At 38.5% G+C, this 20,407-nt stretch overlaps 1 protein-coding gene across 2 annotated transcripts in view; it reads left to right on the forward strand.

The window, feature by feature from the left end:
* Positions 1 to 20,407, forward strand: part of RERG (RAS like estrogen regulated growth inhibitor) — a 105,072-nt gene that overhangs the window by 80,098 nt on the left and 4,567 nt on the right. For both annotated transcript variants that reach the window (XM_030480674.1, XM_030480675.1), the window contains exons 3-4: positions 7,535 to 7,591; positions 20,287 to 20,360. In XM_030480674.1, the coding sequence (XP_030336534.1) occupies positions 7,535 to 7,591; positions 20,287 to 20,360 (131 nt within the window). The remainder of the gene's footprint in view (positions 1 to 7,534; positions 7,592 to 20,286; positions 20,361 to 20,407) is intronic.

Consider the following 20,407-nt stretch of genomic DNA (forward strand, 5'->3'; position numbering starts at 1 on the left):
TTTGAACCCTTTCGGTACATACAGATCAGCTGAAGCTGAGTAGCTGGTGGATGCTACAGTCAAGAAAGTGCATCTTTCCCATCTCTGTATCAATGACATCTGGTTAAAAAACCCCACAGTTTATTCCCACACATTTCTCCAGTGCAATACAAAATAACATTGCAGTGAACAAAAGAACAACATGGAAGCTAGTGAGGTTGGGTTTATTCTTCTTTTAAATCTGCATTTTCTAAATTAGAAGTTTGTTGAAAACAAATGGTGAGCTGTTCAGGCATTTCCTTTGAAAAAGAAATCTAAAAAACTACCTTCCTTCCAAAAAATGCCCTTTCTGTTCAAAATGCATTTTCCAACAAAAATTCATACATTCAAAAGTGCTTTGACAATAACCAGAAGATCATCCTGACATCTAAAGTATTATAGAATTCTCTCTTTTATTTCCTTTCTTTCTTTTTCCATTTTAAAGATGACGAATTTGACCAAGAAAGTGGGATGTCTTCTAAAGCCAACACTAGGAGAAATTAAAGGAAAAAAAATACCAAAAAGCTACATCTCCCTGAAACTTTTGTCATCTTGCCATTTTGTTAATGAAGTGCTGGATTTTTAAAGGAAAAAAACCCCAACTTTCCAGCCCTTCTTTCCTTTGATCTTTTTTTCTCAAATCAAACTTTTTTTTTTTCACTTTGAGATGGGGGGATGAGGTTTATGTCAAAGTTTTATAGTGAGAATCCTATCTTTCAAAACAGCATGCAAATTCAAACCTTACCTGTGTCAATCATCCAGAAAAGTAATAGTTAATTGTGTGATTTCATCCGTAAGACTTGCTCTATGGCCGGATTACAAAGATACTCTGTCTCAGACACACAAACATCTGGAGGTGTTACCATTAACTATGTTTTGGAAAACCGTATGTGTTAGGAATAGCACACCAGAAAGTTTAGTCTTTGCAAAAGGGCGACATAACATGTTATACAATGAAGTCAAGAGAGGAGAAATAGTAGAAGTACAGATTTTATACGCTGCGTTCCTAAAAATGATCAAAACCCTTAGACACACCAGTCTGATCATTTATCTTTTGTATGAGACGAGACTTGTGAAATAAACAACCTTATATAGGAACAATATCTTATGGAATGGGATAACGCAATACAAATTAAGCCTGCTGCTTGTATTCCATTTGCTGCAACTGTTGTAAAAAAAAAAAAAGCCTCCAGCACTGAAGGCAATGGGCAGAACTTTGCTACAAGAATTGTCCCCTTCAGTGGTGATGGGATGAATGACTACTATACTAATACTATGTGTATTTTGTGAAATTCACAGTAGACTATTCCAGATGAAAAGACAGAGAGGTTTACTGTAAAATTACCATGCCAGAAGCAAGACAAGAAACACTTCCTGCTATTAACATTAGGATGTGGTTATAATCAAAGATTTTGACAAATTATCCCTGTATTTTCCGTATTCACTACTGAAAAAGGAAAGCAGCCTTTGTTCCGCTAAAATGCCTGTGCCAAGATTGCTTCTCCCCAGTGTCTGAGTAGTGGCAAATTTTGCCTCTAACCTGGGGGCCAGACATCTCCGTCAGTGAAGGGAGGTACTGACAATTCCTCAATATCGGACCCACTTCTGGTGTCTTTGACATCTAATTGAACAACCTACTGAATTAGCATCTGAAGCAGTCCTTAGAGTCTTATTATGTGCATATTCAGTGTGTAAAATATTATTTACTGTAAAGATAAATCCAATATACAGTGCTTAATTTTTTCATTTGAAAGTATGCTAATGTTTTCAAAGTACTTGAACATGGAATGTTGGTTTGGTTCATGATCCAGCTGTGGGGATTAAGATAGAGATCTGAGACAGGTATTCCAGTCCCTTTCTAACAGACATTTGAACCACTTTTGACATTTGGATTTGGGTCCACAGAACTGAAGCTCACATCATTATCACTGAAGAAAAAAGGTATACATTACATTAAGCATAATAACCCCCTGAAAGGCAAGAGCAGCATGTTTCACATAGCTGTTCAATCCTAGTCTGTATTTACTATTACCCATATATATATTATTATATACATCCTGCTATAAAGTACATATAGTAAAAAGTATATATACTTTTGACATTTATATTTAACAGATATTTATATATGAAAGTATATATACATTTTATGTTTATATCGTCAGTGGAGGACCTCACTCTGCTTACAGAAAAAAAACCCATACAAGCATATACAGTAATTTCTCTGAACTTAAGTTCACTCTTAAAAGTGTGATTAAAAGTGTGATTCACTGCTTAAAACAGTGATTAAAATATGCATAAAATATGCAGAGGTTGAAGGAGCAAGGCAGTGTAAACCACAGCATTTTTATACTTGGTACAGTTCTTCCTCTCCTTTCCCCTCATTGATATTTTTTTTCTCCATTAAACTTACCTTCCAGTTTACTAAAAGCACGCTACATCTCAGCACCAAAAGTGACCACAGTGAACAAACCAGGAGAGAAGGGAAAGCAGAGAAATCCTCCTGTTGATGTCTTTCTTACCACTCAAATCCCTACATCACTGGATTGCCAGAGATACTGCCAAAACCAAGTCAATAACAGACACACAGATTCAAAGCCAGAAGTAATGACTGCATGTTTTACATACATGACGTACCAGGACCAGAAAAGGACTCTGCATTCTAAGTTCTTTTTCATATACAGAGACATCCCCAAATCACCTGCATTTTCAGGAGCAAGTTAATTTCTCATTGTAGTGCCTTTAAAACTAACCATAACTTCCCAAAGCTGGACACAGAACTGTGTAAGGAGACAGCACATCACATGTCAGTATCCTGTGGCACTGCCGTCCTGCAGGCTGGAGCTTGCCACATGCTGAAATTCCAGTATATGAGGTATCTCCAGAGGGTAAATGGGGGTTGAACTATTTAAAACAAAAATTATACATTTTAAAGTAATTAAATACTACATTTTATAAAGTGCCTTTTGATCATTATTACCTCTGTTTTTAACCACTCTGGTGTCTCCTGCCAAGTATGGTTTACTGATGACACATCGTCATGGCACCAGGAACAGTGACTGTTGTTAAGTTAAATAATGTGACTACTTTCAGACCATTTTTATAGCTGAAAATTCTCATGGCATGAAAAAGTCATCATAGAGTTATTTCACTGTGGAGAGCTGTTATTTTTCTTAGAATAACTTTGAACTCTGTAGCTTTTGGGGAAGGGGGATGTTTTTTCAAATAAAACTCTTGCTTCCATTCTTCCCCTTTCTTCCATAGCTGGAACGATAACAAATTCATGAAGATATGTATTCAGGCAGATTTTAAATTTAGCCAGAGCATTGATATGTTACAAAATCAAAACAAAGATCTAAAGCAAGACACAAAACACCACAAAAAAAAACAACCCAACAATGTACAAAAAGATACAGACTGAGATTTTTAAAGGTAAGGGACTTAGCCACACAAGTCCCAAAGAAATTGATTATGTGGTTGATAATCTCAGTTTATCTGCCAAGGTGATTCCTGATAGAACTTCATTGTCTTCAATGGAGTTACATTGGAAAAGTATTTGACAGATAGTCATGTATATTCTCCAAGAACAACTTCTAAGGCAGAAGGTTTAAACATGAGTGAATGAAAGTCCCAGGCCAAGTTCTACCCTAATTTAAACCCTGTACAAAACAGCAGACTTGGAAGTGAGGGTGTAAGGAAAGGCAGAAAGAGACATGAGTCTATTCTTCCTTTGCTGGGACATTACATCAATTCCCTTAGGTAATGGTCATGTCTCTGAAAAACACAGTGGGAATCCAAAATTACAATTTGTTGGAGATTCTTTCCTTCTAAGTCTGCAAGTTCTTGTATTTCACAAGCAGTAAGTGTTTGGGGAAGAGCCTGGGCTAGTCTCGGTGGAGGACCATGAAATTCACTCCTATTAGGTATGGCACCAATCTGAATCTTGCCTGCTTCAAGATGCATTTAATCTTTTTTTTGTGGATAAGCACTGGAAATGGTCATTTTAACAGGAACATTGGAATTAGTAACCTAATTTAATCAGGAAATAAAGTGTTTCAGACATTCTTAACCTCAATGTTATTTTGAATCAAAACTCAGCATTTGGATTTATATTTTTTTAGTGTACTATTTTTGGCTTATTATTAGTTAAGCATGTCTAAATAAGGTTGATGGATCAAGCAAGGTGCACACACCTTTGATAAGACAAGAAGGAAGTAATGCCCATATCAGCTCTTTCTATGCAACGTGGCTGAGGACACAGTGAAGTTTTATTTCTTTGCCCAAAGCATCACTAATGCCAGAGGCTGAAATCTGAGTGCTACAGCCCTAAAGTGTAGTGAATTCCTGATGCCCTCACTTCTGATTCTGCTGCTGGCAGAAGTTATTTCACTAAAAAGTGAGGTAATCTGTCAAAAAGTGAGCTCCATGTAAACAAAATGGCTCCACAGTAACACTCCTGCTCTAGGGGAATCACTGCTAGGCAGGAGGTGTGAGCCAGTAAACTGGTCTCTGGACCGACAGCCCAAGCACTTGGATGTCCTTCCCAGCTCTCCTTTCGTTGACTATTTTCAGTAAAATCAAACAGCAAAGTCACATACGTTGTTTTAATTCTCAATGTTAGGGGTGTTTCTGGATGTTAGGGCCCATCTGATAAGCACCCCTAATGCAGTAAAAATGAAGACACTTCCCACTCAACATAGTTTGCAATAGTTATAAACAGGAGAGACACTGCATCAAAAAAATCTCACATTCCCCATCTATGAAATGCAGCTGCTAATCTTCAATGTGTGGAATTGAAAAGCTCCATAGGATGGGCTTTGACCATTCCCATGAAGGACAGCAGGAGTATTTTGACGGAATCATCATGGCCAATTCCCAGAAGCTGGAAGGCTGAGCAGAGTCAGCCCTGCAGGAACGCAGTTCTGCATGGCACCAAGTTGTGTGCCCCCAAAACTGACACAGAGCACATGGAAGCTGACACTTTCTCGCTCACCTGGGCTGTGCTGAAGTGGCATTTTCTTCCCTTCACTGAGCCCAAGCAAGCTTTATGCAAGTGGTTTGTTACCAGTAGTGCCTAGTGAGCAACTTGCTGGGCTTGCTGCGCTCCCTGCTGAGACCTGCCAACGAGAGAGACTTAATTGCCATCTGGCCCTGTGCACAGCAGCCGCCTCCCACCCTTCCTTGCTTTTCTTCAGCTCCCTCCTGTGTATGTGATTATACCTGCTTATGTGATTATATATCTGTATGTGATTATAATATATCTCCCTGCTGGAGATTAATACAACCTACTTTTTCTCTCCTTACCAGAGCTTACATCTGTGATCTCTAATTTTTCGCCTCCACAGCATGAAATGTACCATTTCATCCTGTGTACATAGCTGAACCTCTCTTCTCCCAGGCTCACCTCAGCAGCTGCAGTCCAGTTCTGCCTTTCTTTTGTATTGCTTGTCACCTTCTCACCTCCTTCATTTGGGCTACCTCCAAAATCAGCTCTTCTCCCTCTTTTCCTTCAGAGCTGCAGCTCTTTATCACTTGTCTCAGACATTAGTGCTTGACAGACTTTCTTCCAGTCCCATTCATCATATTGACCCTCCTCTCCATTAATTTCTATCTATAAGTGAAAGGTTATCATAACTGAACCATATTAAAATAAGAAAATAGCTGGACAGGTTGCCCCACTCTCTTCTGCCCTTTCTTCATTAGCTATTCCAGGTCCAGGCACAGGCTCAGATACTGCAATACAGGTAGCACATCACTGCTTCTCCTTCATAGTACAGCTGTGGAAGAAGAAAAAGAGGATGGTAGAGTCTTCTGAAAGTATGTCAGGAGAACTATTTTACAGCAATTAGAGAATCTATTGCTGGCAATTAGAGAAGAGTCATGACCAAACTTCCAAACTTCTGAAGCATCAAGATGTTTAAACTATTCTATCTGAGATAAATTTGGGGGAAAAAGTCCTTCTGCAGATATCATCATGGATGAAAAGTAAGCTACATGGATCTTCTTGTAGTATAATGACATCCAAATTAGGACTATGTCTTAAAAAGTTATGTTGGCTAAGAATTGCCACATTCAGTCTAAGGGGCAAGGAGAGCATTTCTGCAAAGGCTGGGGGAAAAAAAAAAAAAAAGTAGGATTTCCTTAAGAAAATAGAAACTTTAAATAGCACTGATTTGAAATTGCTTCTTGTGTGATGATCTCATTTCCTTAGGATCAGCTTCTTTTTACCCCTCCAAGTGTGAGGCATACTTAAAACTTCCTGAAAACTAATGTTCTGATTGCATTTTAAAAATAGGTTCCAATTAAGCAAAGCTTGCTTAATTATATTTATTTTGTAAACTGCTGCCTTGTTCTACTCTTGGGCACAGAAATCTGTGATGTGGGGCATTCGCACACCTTTAATTTTGAGAAGGATCAGAACTGGGTTTACTGTCAGCTGTAGAACTGACAAGGAAAACTTTTCGTATAGCTGAAATCTCTGCAATCATAGCTACTAGCACTGTGGTATCTCTAGCTCCATTTTGGAAATGCAGAAAGGATTGTGAATAGTTGGCAGTGGTGAACATTTTGTTTACACCACTAGAAATTCAAGGCACTGCTGAGTTCTAAATTAGAACATAATCAATAGCCTGACAAAGCCTATATAGGTTGTTTTTAAAGGGAGTGGAGGGATAGAAAAGAATAAATATAAGAACATAAGTAGCAAGATAAAGTGAAACTCAGAACTAATTACCCATTGCTCAAAAAACTAAAGCTTTATTTCTGCTTCTGTAAATTCATTAATAGCATTTGTGGACCATTGGTTTAAAATATTATAGCTGATTGCTTCAAGTGACAAGTAGGCAACAATTTATCTTCCACATTTTGCAAGGAAGGCATGCCAAAATACAGAAGGAAGCTATTTAGCCAATTATATGGTTACCTTAAGGTTTAAAATCTGAAAGGGAAGTTTAAGAATCCAATTATTTTGAACAACCCCTAGGTTTGAAGATTCAAAGCATCCTGGTTCAAAAACTTCCAACATTTTTTCCACTGGTTATGGGAAATACAAAGATTCCAAAGTAGTGGGTTGTTGTTGGTTTGATTTTTCCATGTGTGTGTTTTGTTTGGGTTTTTTTTTCCCCAAGGTAATCTGCTCACAGCACTGGAAAAAGGGTTGTTATGGCTTTTTAATAGTAGAAGATATTTTGACCAAATAAAAGCCCCAAAGTGGGAAAATGTTAGAGACTACCATCAAAACCTCTCAGTATATTTTGTCCTGCATTGTTACATGGGGAAATGATTAATCCTGTAAAGAGCTTTGGGTTTTCTTCATTTTGTTTCCCCCCTTCAAAAGTGTGAAGTGGGCCACAAACAGTGAAAAGGACTCAACTGCCACAATAAGTGACAATGAATTCTGCTCACAGTTCAGGGGAGCTGCTACATTCCCATTCACACAGAAAAGTTTGCTAGGAAAGCTTTAAAAACCAGATGAGTTGATGGCTTGTGCATCTCACCTGGATTGCTTTTGTTCCTCCAGCTCTTGTTGTACGCTTCCTGACCAAACGGTTCATCTGGGAGTATGACCCGACATTAGGTAGGTTGCATTTTATTCTGTATACATGGTATGCTGTATATAATAGCATGGCTGAAGTAATAGGAAGTCATAGAGTTAAAATTCCAAGCCTCAGTCAACCTGTAAATTTGCTGTAAAAAGCTTCTCTATGGTCATTTAAAGGTGGAACAAATTATTACCTAAGATGGCAGAATAGAGAAGCAGTAACACACTCAGACAAAAGCAAAATTAATATATGAGGCACATTTCTGCCCACACATAAAGCAGTGGGAATTCTGCCTTTAAAAGCAACTGCATTAGTATTTCACTCTGAAAATTATTGAGTGCGTGATCAGTTTTTTTTGTTTGGATAACTCAGACATTAGGTGCTAGAGAATAAGATAGGTGGGATACAGATCTCAAAAATTCAAGGGGGAAGAGGTGAAGGGCAGAAAGTAGGTAGTCAGCCTACCTACACTTTTCCGTAAGTTTTTTGTCCTCACTTTCAAACGCACATTGCATCTCAGTGTTTGGGTGACCAGATAGAGACACCACTCATCAAAAGATCATGCACATGTTTCCTCCACTGCTCCTACTTAGCTGTGTGGGGTCTGGCACTTCTGAGAAGCTGGCACAGTTCTCTCAAAAAACCCTGTCAAACACGTGGTCTGAAACAGCAGCCTTGCTTGAAAATTTGGGCCAAGGTCAGATTTCATACTGTTTCCTAAGTTAACATGTATTTGAATGTTCCACACCAGAGAAAATCTGGGCCAAGAAGTTCAAGATGAGGCATCCACTTCTTAGAAGGCAACTTGATTGCCTCAGGACTAAGTGATTCACACATGAAGTAAGGGTCTGGGAAATTTCCTTTTCTCCAAAGGTCTGTTGCTGTCTCCTTCCTAACCTTTCTTTGGAGGTTCAAATACAGATCATACAGTTAAATACCTATTTCTTTGTTAAGGTTCTGTCTCTAAGAGGTCTCACTAAAGATAGAGAGTATGCTTTAAACTTGCACAGCAGAAACAAAGGTGAAAGTTTAATACACTTTATTGCAAAAGCCACACAGCCCTTTCAACAAAGCGAAGCATCCAGTGTCATACTAAGTATGATCATCTGGTAAGATGAGGAAGTGACAGATATCAAAAATCTCATCTAGAGAAAATAATTCTCAAAACAGTCTGAACTCAAATACATTCTTTTATCTGCTAATACCAACATATTCATCAGTGAATAATACATCACCTGCTTTGTACTGCACAGCAGGATGTTCGGTATAATGTTCTGTTAGTGTTATTAGTACTTCACATCTCACATCAGTATTTCATCTTCACATCACCAATACATTATTTTAAGAACTTGACAACAGAATAAGTATATGAAGTGTTTTGTATCAGTATAGTCCAAGTTCATTAATTTCTTACAGGAACACTGCATGCAAAAGTGCCCTTGTTGCCTTGTTTAAGCACACAAAGTAAGTTATTAGTAAGCTGCAAGATTTTTTCTTTTTTTTTTTTTTTTTTTTTTTTCCCATTATGAAGGCTCTGGGCCCTTTTTTGTGTACAAGACTTGACATTTATTTCTGTTTTACAAATGAATGCAACTGTAAGGATTCTAATAGTCTTCTGTTTGCAACATGGAAAGCCTTCATGCAGACAACAGTCCTACCTCAATAAAACAGAAATTAAATCTCTTCTGACTTACTGAATTCTACATTCAGATTCAGTTTAGAAGATAACAGCTTAAATTAAATATTACAGTTATTGTGAACTTACTTAAGTGCTTTGAGAAACTCAAAACCTAATAAACTATAGTGAATAAGTTCTTTCTTAATCACACTAATCTCTGCTGGAAGTTGCCTACCAGAGATTGGGGTTTTTAAAGTATTTTTTATTATTATTATTTTCAAAACTAGGGATCACAATGGGATTCAACAGAGGTGTTAGAAAAAAAGGAGAGAAAAGTCTCCTGAAATTGTAACCACTGTTGAGGTCTTCAGAGATCAATCAGGAAGGGACTGTACTTTTAAAAGCTTTGAGAAACAGTGCTTGAAAGAATGCATTTCTATCTTTATTGTCATCATCCTGCAGTGGTGTGATGTCCAGTTACCTGTAAACGTCACCAAGCTGAATTTCCTGAGAAGTTTTAGCAGATCAAATAATTTCTTCTCAGCAGTCGTGGACTAGCAGTTGTGTGGAAAGAGTGATATCTACATATTCCACCAGCATAGAAAGTTTAAGTTGTGTCAATGAGGACTATTTGCCCTACAGGGAGAATAAGCAGCTTTGTTAAGTAATTTTGAAAGGACAGACGTAAAACAGATGCAAATTATCCAGCTACTAAGCAACAGGAGGTTTTGCCAAAAATCACTGGGCCTGTGACAAAAATGTCATATTTATAGTTTATTTCTTATGTTTTCAACCACCCATTAGCTCACTGATGCAAAGAATCCTCAGATAATTCCTATTTTTAGGAAAGCTTTCACCAAGCTGTACAAGGCCTGATGGAAATTCAGCATTATCCTAAACTAAGCATTAGGGTAAAAAACCTTGTCAACTTTTAATTCAAGGGTGGCACATTTTAACTGGAAAGAAAAAAACACACTTTATAAATATTCTTTTTACTCTAACCTGCCAGACAAAAATGAAGGACCATATTTTTAGCAGCATCTGGATATACTGCTGTATCTCCAAGAGCCAAATTGCAAAACGCAAAGTAACATTTTCTGGTGGGAGGAGCACCACTGAATCTTGCAAGCTTTGGCATATGGGGCTGCTGCTGAAGTCAGGGCTTTGCAGCTCTGCCACTTCTGTGCATGCTGCTGGATTTGCGCAAGCACCAGTTGCACAGCTGCATCTTTGCAAAAAGCGCATAACAACACTGTGCTTCTTATTTTACTATTCTCAGCCAAGGGGTAACAACTGCAGCAAAGGTCATTTTCTGGGGATCCTTGACTTCTTCATTATTTCTGTTGAACTGGCAAGTCACTGTCATCATCTTGGCATGTTTTTTCTGTTTGTTTGGGTTTTTTTAAAAAGGTGCCAGAACTCTCAGGCTAAGTGCTTACCTGGCACTATCAAGGTGAATGACTTTCTACTTTCCATCTTTATTTATAATAAATCACACAACTATTTCATTCATATGTGTGCTCAGGGAGAGCTTGCAGCCTGCAGCCTCAGGGCTTAACCACCTTGCAGCTGCCACAAAACCATAAGCGTGTAAATGGGTAATACCTTCCAGCAAGCATTGTCTCACAGATGGACCTACTCTATGGGGGTGAGTTTCAAGGTAGAGGTGCAGAGACTTTCATTTGGCCACCTACCCTCTGTGGGTGAACTCTTAGCCTTAATGCAGGACTCTCATGGACCTCAGTGACCCAGGGCTTCACACCATGATTTTCAAGGCTGCTGTGAATAGCTGCTCTCCTCAGTGCCGGTAAATAGCAGTAACAGTCTGGATTTCAGCAATTTCACCCCTGAGCTAGTGGCAATGCCCAGAATTTAGGGTGCCTTCACTTGACCTCAAAGATGGAGAGATACTGTGGTTTGCCATCAAGCAAGTGATACTCAAGTGGTTTTAAAATTGGAGATGCTCACTCACAGCAAGTCAGCAAGGAAACTGGTAAATTTATTGAGTAAGCCCAAAGAGCCATCACAGCTGTAGACAGACAGCACTGATGGCCTGTGGAGTACTTACGGAACCATAGAATGGTTAAGGGTAACAGCTAGTTACTTACTTCCATAAGCCATGAGTTGCAGGGAGAATCCCCTGGATCATATGATGAAAGGAAAAACATCATCATAGCAATAGCTAAGTATGTGCTTTTAAAAATAAGTTCTTCAGTATTTCTCTGAGAATGCATTCATTGTTCTACCACAATCAGAACAACTTGCTTAAGTAGAAACAGCTGCAATATCCAAGGTTGTTTTGTTTTGTTTTAAAAAAGAGGAGGTTATGAACTAGGTTGTGTCATTTGTTCTAAGTTAGAATTTTTATGTACAGTTGGGAGAATCGGGTGCTTTCTGAGGTGCAGGGTCTTAAAATATCCATTTTTGCTGCATAGGGAAAAACCCAAGCAAATAAACCCCCACGGAAGTGCAGGAGCCAGGTTCCTCAGTTCTTGTCTTGATTCTGCCACTGTTTTGTTGCCCACAACAAAACAGTGGGCAACTGTTTTGTCTCTCTGCCTCTGCTTCTCACCTATAAAATCTTTCATCTCATAGAAGAGTTGTAAATCCTTTAAGTAACTGGTACACATAGAGTTAAGACTCACATATCAAAGGTGCACAGAATCACCAAGCATTTCTCCAAAGACTGAATTTTAAGCAGAAGCCTATATATAAAATAATATCAACCAAAGAGATAATATTTTTGTTGACCTTTCTAAAAGTCACTTGGCTTTCTTGCAATATGCCTAGCTGTCTTTCTCTAGCTGTTCACATATTTCATGCAACTTCGCTAATCCTCTGAAAGGAAAACTATCTCTGAGCAGATAATCAGCAGAACAGTGCATGACAGACTGGCCTATCTATGAAGGCAAAGAAAAACAGAAAGTGTAGGAGTTTATTTAGTTTGAATGGGATAGAGAAAAGACTATTCATTACTTTGAAGGAGCAGAGGTAACCAGAAAGAAACATGAATCTTAAAAATTCTAATTTTGCTAGAACTATTAGATTAATACTGACATTTTAAAAGAGAGTTTCTTCCAACTATGTCACAATTTCTTTAAGTCACTCAGGTTTTGTTCACTCTTTTTGTACTGGGAGGGGGAAAAAAAAAGAGTTGGTGTTTCTATAAAGTCCTATCTAATGCAATATACAGACAGCCCATAAGACACCATCAAACATAGGTAAAATGTGTGGATATCAGTAAAGCAAAGATAAGAGGTAAGATGGCAAAATTGCTGTCTCACTAGCCTGATTATGAAAGACCTGTGACAGCACTGTTCCTCTCCAGCATAACATGAAACAGCCAAAGGACTGAAGAAGAGTATTCGTAGGTAAACAAGCGCTTGAGGGAGGGAGACAGATACCTCTGTTAGTGCCCTGAATGATCTCATGACAGAGAACTTCATCTCCTATAGACCAGCTCAAGACTTATAAATTTCACTGCTGTGGCAAGAACAGCAGAAATTACTTCATGAAGACATTGATTACATTGGCAAGAAGGCTTTTCCCATTTGAAGGCTTGTTGCGAGAAAGATTATTATTACATTAGAAGGTTAGTTTTGCCTATATAACTACATCTGTAGCTGAGGATTCTGTTAGCGAAATGGTATCATTCAGAGACCACATGAAAAGTTTGAAGATACCATTGTAATTAACATTACAATGCTAGCAAATATTGCTATCATGAGTGACTTTTCTGCACCTGATAAATACAGATCTATACAAGCAACATAAACAACAAAGCAGAGTGGGAGTATATCTAAAATAGCTTCCATCGAACTAATTGATAACCAGAAACAGCTTAGCAGTGGGAGCCATGACCTCACTAAGAATAATTTACTCTAGCAAGAGAATATCCAAAAACTATCTTTCTGGGCTAATTTTGTGCCAGCGCACCATGAAAAAGGGCTCAGGTCCTCAAGTCCAGATACAGTTCTCATGGACTATCTTTGCTCTCTGGTTTATTCAGCTAACACATTGTCTGGACAGCTGGAATACCAGCTGAACACAAACTCTTTGTCCCTAGGATTGCTTTCCCTGCTGCAGATCACAAGTTGAAGAAACACATCTGTAGATTTCTAGTTTTCTTGACTTGTGGCTCACTCAGCAAGTTTGTCTTAACGCTCCTGCAGGTTTACTGCCTGCCTCTACCATAAAAATACTAACACACAGCAGCACAGCTGAGAGAGAAATTGCCCAGACACCAAACAGAACTTTTAACAAAGAGGGCCATACTAAAATAAGCGTTAATAAATCGTTAACTGATGGTCCCTTCAGCCCTAGGGTATAAAGGTTGACAGGCTAGCAGCCCCAGGGGGAAGCCTTCCCTCCCAGCCCTCTTTTCCTCCTGCTGCAGAACAGGATACTGCAGCCTACCCAGCACTACAGACCAGATCATCCACATGTTCATGATTAAAAATAACCGTTTTCCATAGTGAACAAAATAGGAGAGAGTTCTGTCATCGTCTTGCAGAACTTTACCTTCTGCATATTTCACCCATGCTGACAACTACAGCTTATCCAAACACAAGCTAGGAATAATATATGTGGTCCAGTATGGGCTTTCAGCCAAAGTGAGATGTAATGGTAACCAACCATTTGGGACTAGGAGGAATGGCTGCCAACCTGTGTTTCAGGGAGTACCATGACAAATGTGTAGACACTTCATAAATTGCTGGAAAACAGCTTTATTTTCAGGCCAGACTCTAGCTATTAGTATCCTCAATTTTTATCAACAAAATTACTCATTCCTTCTGCCTCAGTGCTTAAGGGATTCAGTCCTCAGTAGTCCAGATTGTGCCTTCCCAGGTATGTATCTTCCTGGGCTTCTGTTTTTCCCTACTTCAAAAAGCGTTACTTACACAGAGATATATTTAATACATTATAAAGTTCTTATTATACTCCCCAGCAGTAGGAATTTATACTGAATATATTACAGCAATGAGCTATGAAAGTCTTCCTGATTTCTGAGGTGTTTGTGAGGAAATGGAGTGGCATAGCCTAGAGCACCTTAAACCCCCAACACTGGCTTCTAAAATGCTCAACAAAGACTTGAAATGATGAAATTATAATTGAGAGCAGGAGAGGACGATGCTTAAAATAACAAGGGAAACAGTTATCTGAAAGTGTGGTTTGTTTTCTTTCATATGAGTCTCAAGGTGAAGATATTCCTGATGCCAGTAATAAAAATATTGCCTTTTTACAGTAGCTTGACAGCAAAAATCAGGAGTGGCAGTGACTGTTCTTGCTGTAGCTACAGCTGCAAAACATTTTGCCCCTGCTTTTCTTGCTCATCATATTCTGAAATATTCTACAGATGAGCAGAAGTTTCCAGTGCTTGCTTTTGCACCTTCAGGAGAGCAGGCTTTTGTTTTGCTTGTTTTAGGTGTGAGAAAAGTCTTACTGGTTAGTTTTCATTTATATTGGCAGAAATAAGGTGAAACTCACAGTTTCACTAGCAAAGACTTCTTGCCGCAATCAAAGAAAAAAGTGCAGCAAAATATGGCTTATTTAGACAAACTTGTCACAGGCATAATTCCTACCAGGAACTAATGCCTCTGCTTCATGCTGCTGAGAAAGTTAAATCAGAAAATAAATTAAAAGTAAGTAAAACAAACCCACACACCACCAAAACCAGTTAAAGCCTTGAAGCTTACTCCCTACTAGTTAACACTGCTCTGGCTTTGTTGTTTTTGTTTTAGCATGCCTTTATGAATCCGGTTCTGAGATATATGTACACATTTTCTCTGCCTATCTCAGTAAAAACTGCATAAGGACAGAACCTACAGGAAATGTAACAACACAAGTATTCTAGGATTTCTATTCAGAGGGCAGATTGTTATTTATTGAAAATATCAACACATGAAGAAAAAAATGCTTTTCTGTGGACTAGTTTTATATCTCCCATGTGTTCTACCTAAAAACCAAGTTCTGGGGATGCAACAGACACTTTCATACCAAGATGAGAACTTTATAGAACTTTGTAAATCACCCATCTATTCCAAAAGTAGCATTCACAACAGCAGGCTGCATGTGAAGTCCTTAAGAGTTGAATTAAATATCACTGCAAACAAACACCTTCTTTCATATACATTTTGGTTTAAATTTATAGCTTGATATAATGTATGTGCAGTATGATAGTCATAATATAAACCACGTTACAGATACTGTACAATCTCCTGGAACTTTTCCTTCGGTATTTCCTGACTCTTGGGTTTCTACATGCAGAAACACAACACTGAAGAGTCCAAGTCCAATTACCAGAGCTATCAGAGTCAGAGTTTTCTTTCAGTAACTGTCTTTTTACTACTTTTTTTCTTTTACACATGGTAATAATGATGGAGGTAACAATACATAGCATTTCATTTGATGGTATTACTAATAAATAACCCAACTAAGCTTATGTTTGGATCTGTAGTATCAATTAATAAATGTGGAGATAGACTGTATTAGCATTATAAATACATTCTAAATACACAAAGGCAGTACTGTGCTTACTGTAAAAACCACTGATGGTTGCAAAATAAAAACCCTCCTGTAAGGTAAATAATGGATGGAGTAAGTAACAGCCAGATGCAAGCAAGAAAAATACATTTAGCTGAATTTTGAGAACTGGGGTTCGGAAGGAAGGTAACAGGAGAGTTTCTGAGTCAGGAACATACATTCAACTTATGGGGGCTTTCTAAAAAGTGAAAAGTTCCTGAAGCAGAAAGGAAATGGGGGGGGGGGGAAGGCAGACTTCACAAAGGCAAGCTCAAGGAAGTCTTGAGAGAACATATCAAACAGCACCAGGGTTAGTAATGGAGGTAAATGTTTTTCCCAGTGGGCTGTCAAATGTGCTGCTCTCAAATGCAATAGGCAGGTGCCATCCCGAGGGATGTCAAGGATTGCAGGAGTTCAGATGAGCAGGGAGTTTATTTAAAAAAAACCAAAACAAACAACAGGAACCTTTAACTAGAAATAATTATGAGAAATTTTAGTCTTTTAAACATAGTGCTGCATTGCCCTGCAACAAGACTTTAACCATGACTTAGAAGTTCATGCTTATTAGCTGAATCTTTTTGGCCTAGAAACTCAGCTGTAATTATTACACAAAAGCTCTTTCTCTAGGCCTCTAGCAGTTCTCAGATCCAACTGGCTGAAAGCCACCATGAGACCAAAGTTCCTTAGAACATTTTTCTATTTCCTTGTTCTATTAACCTTTCTTGACAGAAATGAACTAAAATTTTGAATGGAAACAGAATTAGTGTCCCTCTGTACTTAAAGGAAAACAAGAGAGACCAGGCTGATACTTCAATTTACCTGTAAAATGGTGTATGTCAGTGCTCCATCTTGGCTGATTTACCTAGTCCTACTACAAGTGTTTCCTAAAAGCAATAAACCCTTCCTATGCAAACCTTTTCCTCCCAGAGCTATGACATACCCCTGATATCCCTGATATATATTGCCTGTTCAAAATAAACAAGTACTGAAAACAGCTTTTTACATCACTACAGCTTTCTGTATCTCTGCAAATACAAACCAAGAACTAGCAGTTACTTTTCAGATACTAGTTTTTCTCTAGAAAATAAAATCTTCTGGAACAGTTATATTCAATAGATCAGGATAGTCCTCCACAAATAGGTTTGATAAATGACCAGTTAAGTCTTATAGGCCAAAACTTTATTAAGTACGTCATAATAAGCATAGCCCAAAGATGTGGTGTGATCAAGCTGTGACTGAATATAGTAACCACGGGCAGTTTACGGATTATGGGCTTCAAAGTTTTCTCTATGTAAGTTTAGTAAGTTTTTCCTTCATTTTTTTAAAAATCATGTTGCTTAGAATAGGGAGATTTGCAACAGGATTATCAACACAGAGCCCGGGGTGTTTTTTAGTTTAATCCCCCTCCCAATAAATAAATAAAATCATTGTTTCTATATTATTCAACAATTGTGGTAATTTGAAAATTTGATCTACTTCTTATTAATGAATTATTGCGGCAATATATTATAGACTTAAAACCAAACCAGCTCTAAAGCTTCCTGGAATAAACTTAAATTTTTCAAACAATAGGACTGTGAGAACCAAGAGTGCTTTGCACAGCAAGAGTGCTGGGGGATTGCAGCTTTATAACCAAGTGGGACCCTGAAATCTGGCATCAGCTTAAAAAGCCACACTTACCAGCACCTTTGATCTTGTTATTTGGAATATGACTGGAAGCATAGCATACGCTGAAACTAACAAGAAAGGGTCAGATTTACTTAAATTGAAGCAGAGAAAACCACCAAATGTGACTATTTCCATACCACTAGCAGCACACCACATACACCCTGCTTAGTCAGCAGCAGCAACTCCCTAACTCTGCTTTGAGGCTAGAAGTTTTAAGAGTTTGAAGAGCAAAATACAACTCTGTGGTTTCCTTTCTGACTGTGGGGTTTTAGCTGTATAGATATAAATGTAATGTATAGGCATCACCTGGTGCAAATGACAGTCTGAAGCTCAGAAAGTTGCTTATAGTCATCTTGGGAGCCACTGGTAAAGTGCTACACTTTGCTTTTTCTACTTGACATGATGATACAAGCATAAAATATTTGCAGCCTGCATTCATCTGGCCAGTTTTAGACTTCTAAGTGCTTTTGAAGTGTGATTTTATCCCAGAAGGGAGGTCAGACAAGCTATATCCAGCATCTATTTTACTTCATCAACTGTAATAGGAAACTAGGTGCTTAGCTGAGACACAGACACCTATATTATCAATGGCTTCAATTAGGGATCCAGCAAGTATCTTAGATCATCTACTTTCTCTCTAGCTGCATGTCTAAAAAAAACAACAGCAAAAAAAAAAAAAAAATTGTCACAGGGAAAATCATAAAATGGTATTAATAATCCCAAAGCAAGGCAGTGCATTTGTACAGTACCATGGGATTGATGTGAACAGACCAGGAATCACAACTTCAGGTTTCATAACTTACAGGACAACCAGATTCTTCACGTTTCTGTTCTCTTGAAGGAGAAGCCATGTCTGTGATTACACCACAAAATGCTTTAAACATCCAGCTGTTTTACACTCATTAAAATTCACCCAGCTACCACACATTCCAAAGCACAAGAACAGACACACATTTACTAAGATTTATTTACACTAACCTGACCAAAATAAGTGCTAGTCCTCCAGGATCAAATTCCATCCCAACATGAGCAGCCAAGGGGAGTTAAACTTGCAACATAAAGTGGCAGAGTCCTTTTTTTGAGAACTCAAATATCGTTTAAGAATCATGCTGCTTTTCTGCTGCAAACGCAAGACTATTCCTCAAGATTTAGTCTCCCATTTCATGGAAAGGGCCATATGGCCTGCTGCACTCTAAGGACATTTCACAAATATGAAGCAGACATGGTTGGATGGGCACTTTCTCAAGTTGTGTGGACCAATTCTCAACAGATACTTGTCAAACAGGGCCAGATGGTAGAAGGCATTTAAGCATTGCAAGGTCTTAAACAAGTAAGGAGCTAATATCACATTACTCAGGCAGAGAGCCATCTCTTTTCACAGCACTCTCCCCCAAAAGAAACAAAGCATAAATTCCTAAATCACCTTGGACGTGGAGTGCTGCAGAGGGAGCTAAAATAAATTGTTGAAGGTGCATCACTACAGCTTCCACACCAAACTAGTGTTCCTGCCTTTCCTGGCAGGAGGGAGTTGCTGCAGCTAAGAGGGTAAACAGAAGGGTTAGATAAGACATACCACTGAAACTTACACATATCTTACTCTGCTGTGTAGGTATAGCTTCAGGATCACAAAGGTAGAACTCCATCTCCTTCAACAGCCTTATAATACTAAACAGAAGGGGTATTTACAGCCTTTAAAAACTAGTCTTCGTTGCTTGAAACCCTACATGCAAGATTGCTGGCTATCTGCCTAACTAAATTGACCATTTGTCCCTACTAGAGGCAGCTGTGCAACTTAAAGCAGTTAAGGTGGCACAGGAGGGAAGTAATATTTTTGGTTTGGGAAGAGAGTTGTTTGCAGCACTGACAGCATTGAAACATTCATGATCATGAAGAGGTGATATTCTTAAATACATAATGGAAAAAGGCATTCACCAACATGAGTCCTTTCAGAAGTTCAAATTAAAGAAATGTGTTTCCTTAAAGATATCCTTTGAGGAGATTTGCACCAAATGAAAGAATAGTGTCTCTGACAATTCAGAGCAGTCATAGTCATTGGCCACAGTTTTACAGCATACACGTTTCCCTTTTGATATAGAACATCTGTGAGCTAGCAACAGTAATAAATCTCAGTGTTAGCACAGATAATTTTCCAAATTTTAGGTCAAATGCTATCAAATTTAACTTATCAGCTCATTAAGATAAAACAAGCCCTTTTGTCATTAGCTTTCTGATTAGTTGTCTGATTCCAGAACATGGGACACAATAAATAGGTTCTTTTTTTTCCTGTAGCATAATGTGAATGTTTAATGCCCACTGGTTATCCTTATAAATCATATACAGGGAAATCACTGCTTGAGCCGTTGCTAGAAGAGGGAAATGTGATGATTTCAGCATGTTTCAGAGACATTCCTAAAATAGCTAACTGTTCTGTAGTTTTATCATAGTATAAGGCCTGACTTAGTGGTTAGGTTCCCTGTTCTGCAACCATACTGATTTTGATCTTAGACTTCAAGCTATGCAGTGACAGGCTGCTGAGCTGGATACTTTGAGAGTAGCGGCATTTGTTTCATAGGTGGCAGGCTTCCCTATCAGCAAACATGGAAAATGGGCTGCAGCCTTCCAGAGCTCTTTGCTGCAGGAAATTCTGTCCTTTTGTTGGGCACAGAGAGAAGCATCCACAGGCACAGCCTTCTGAAGGTGTAAGATGTAGGAAAGAAAAAGTTTTGCCGTATGGGGAGAGGTAAAAGAGTCACAGTTGTAGAAAGGAGGACTTGCTCCAGAATGGCTGGCTCTAAATTCACATTTAATTTGGTGAAGCTGTGTGTCACATTTCAGGTCTTGTGCTGGGGTAGCTGTAAGGAAGATTAAAAAACCCCAAAAAACTTCTTTTAATACGTTTCACAAAATGTGTTCTTATTTTAGAGTCTACATATCGTCACCAAGCTACCATTGACGATGAAGTGGTTTCCATGGAGATACTAGATACAGCTGGTCAGGTGCGTGGGTACATGTACTATTATCCAATACCTGGGCTTGGATAGAC

The sequence above is a fragment of the Strigops habroptila genome, chromosome 3 (genome assembly GCF_004027225.2).
Source record: "Strigops habroptila isolate Jane chromosome 3, bStrHab1.2.pri, whole genome shotgun sequence".
In the NCBI taxonomy this organism is placed as follows: domain Eukaryota; kingdom Metazoa; phylum Chordata; class Aves; order Psittaciformes; family Psittacidae; genus Strigops; species Strigops habroptila.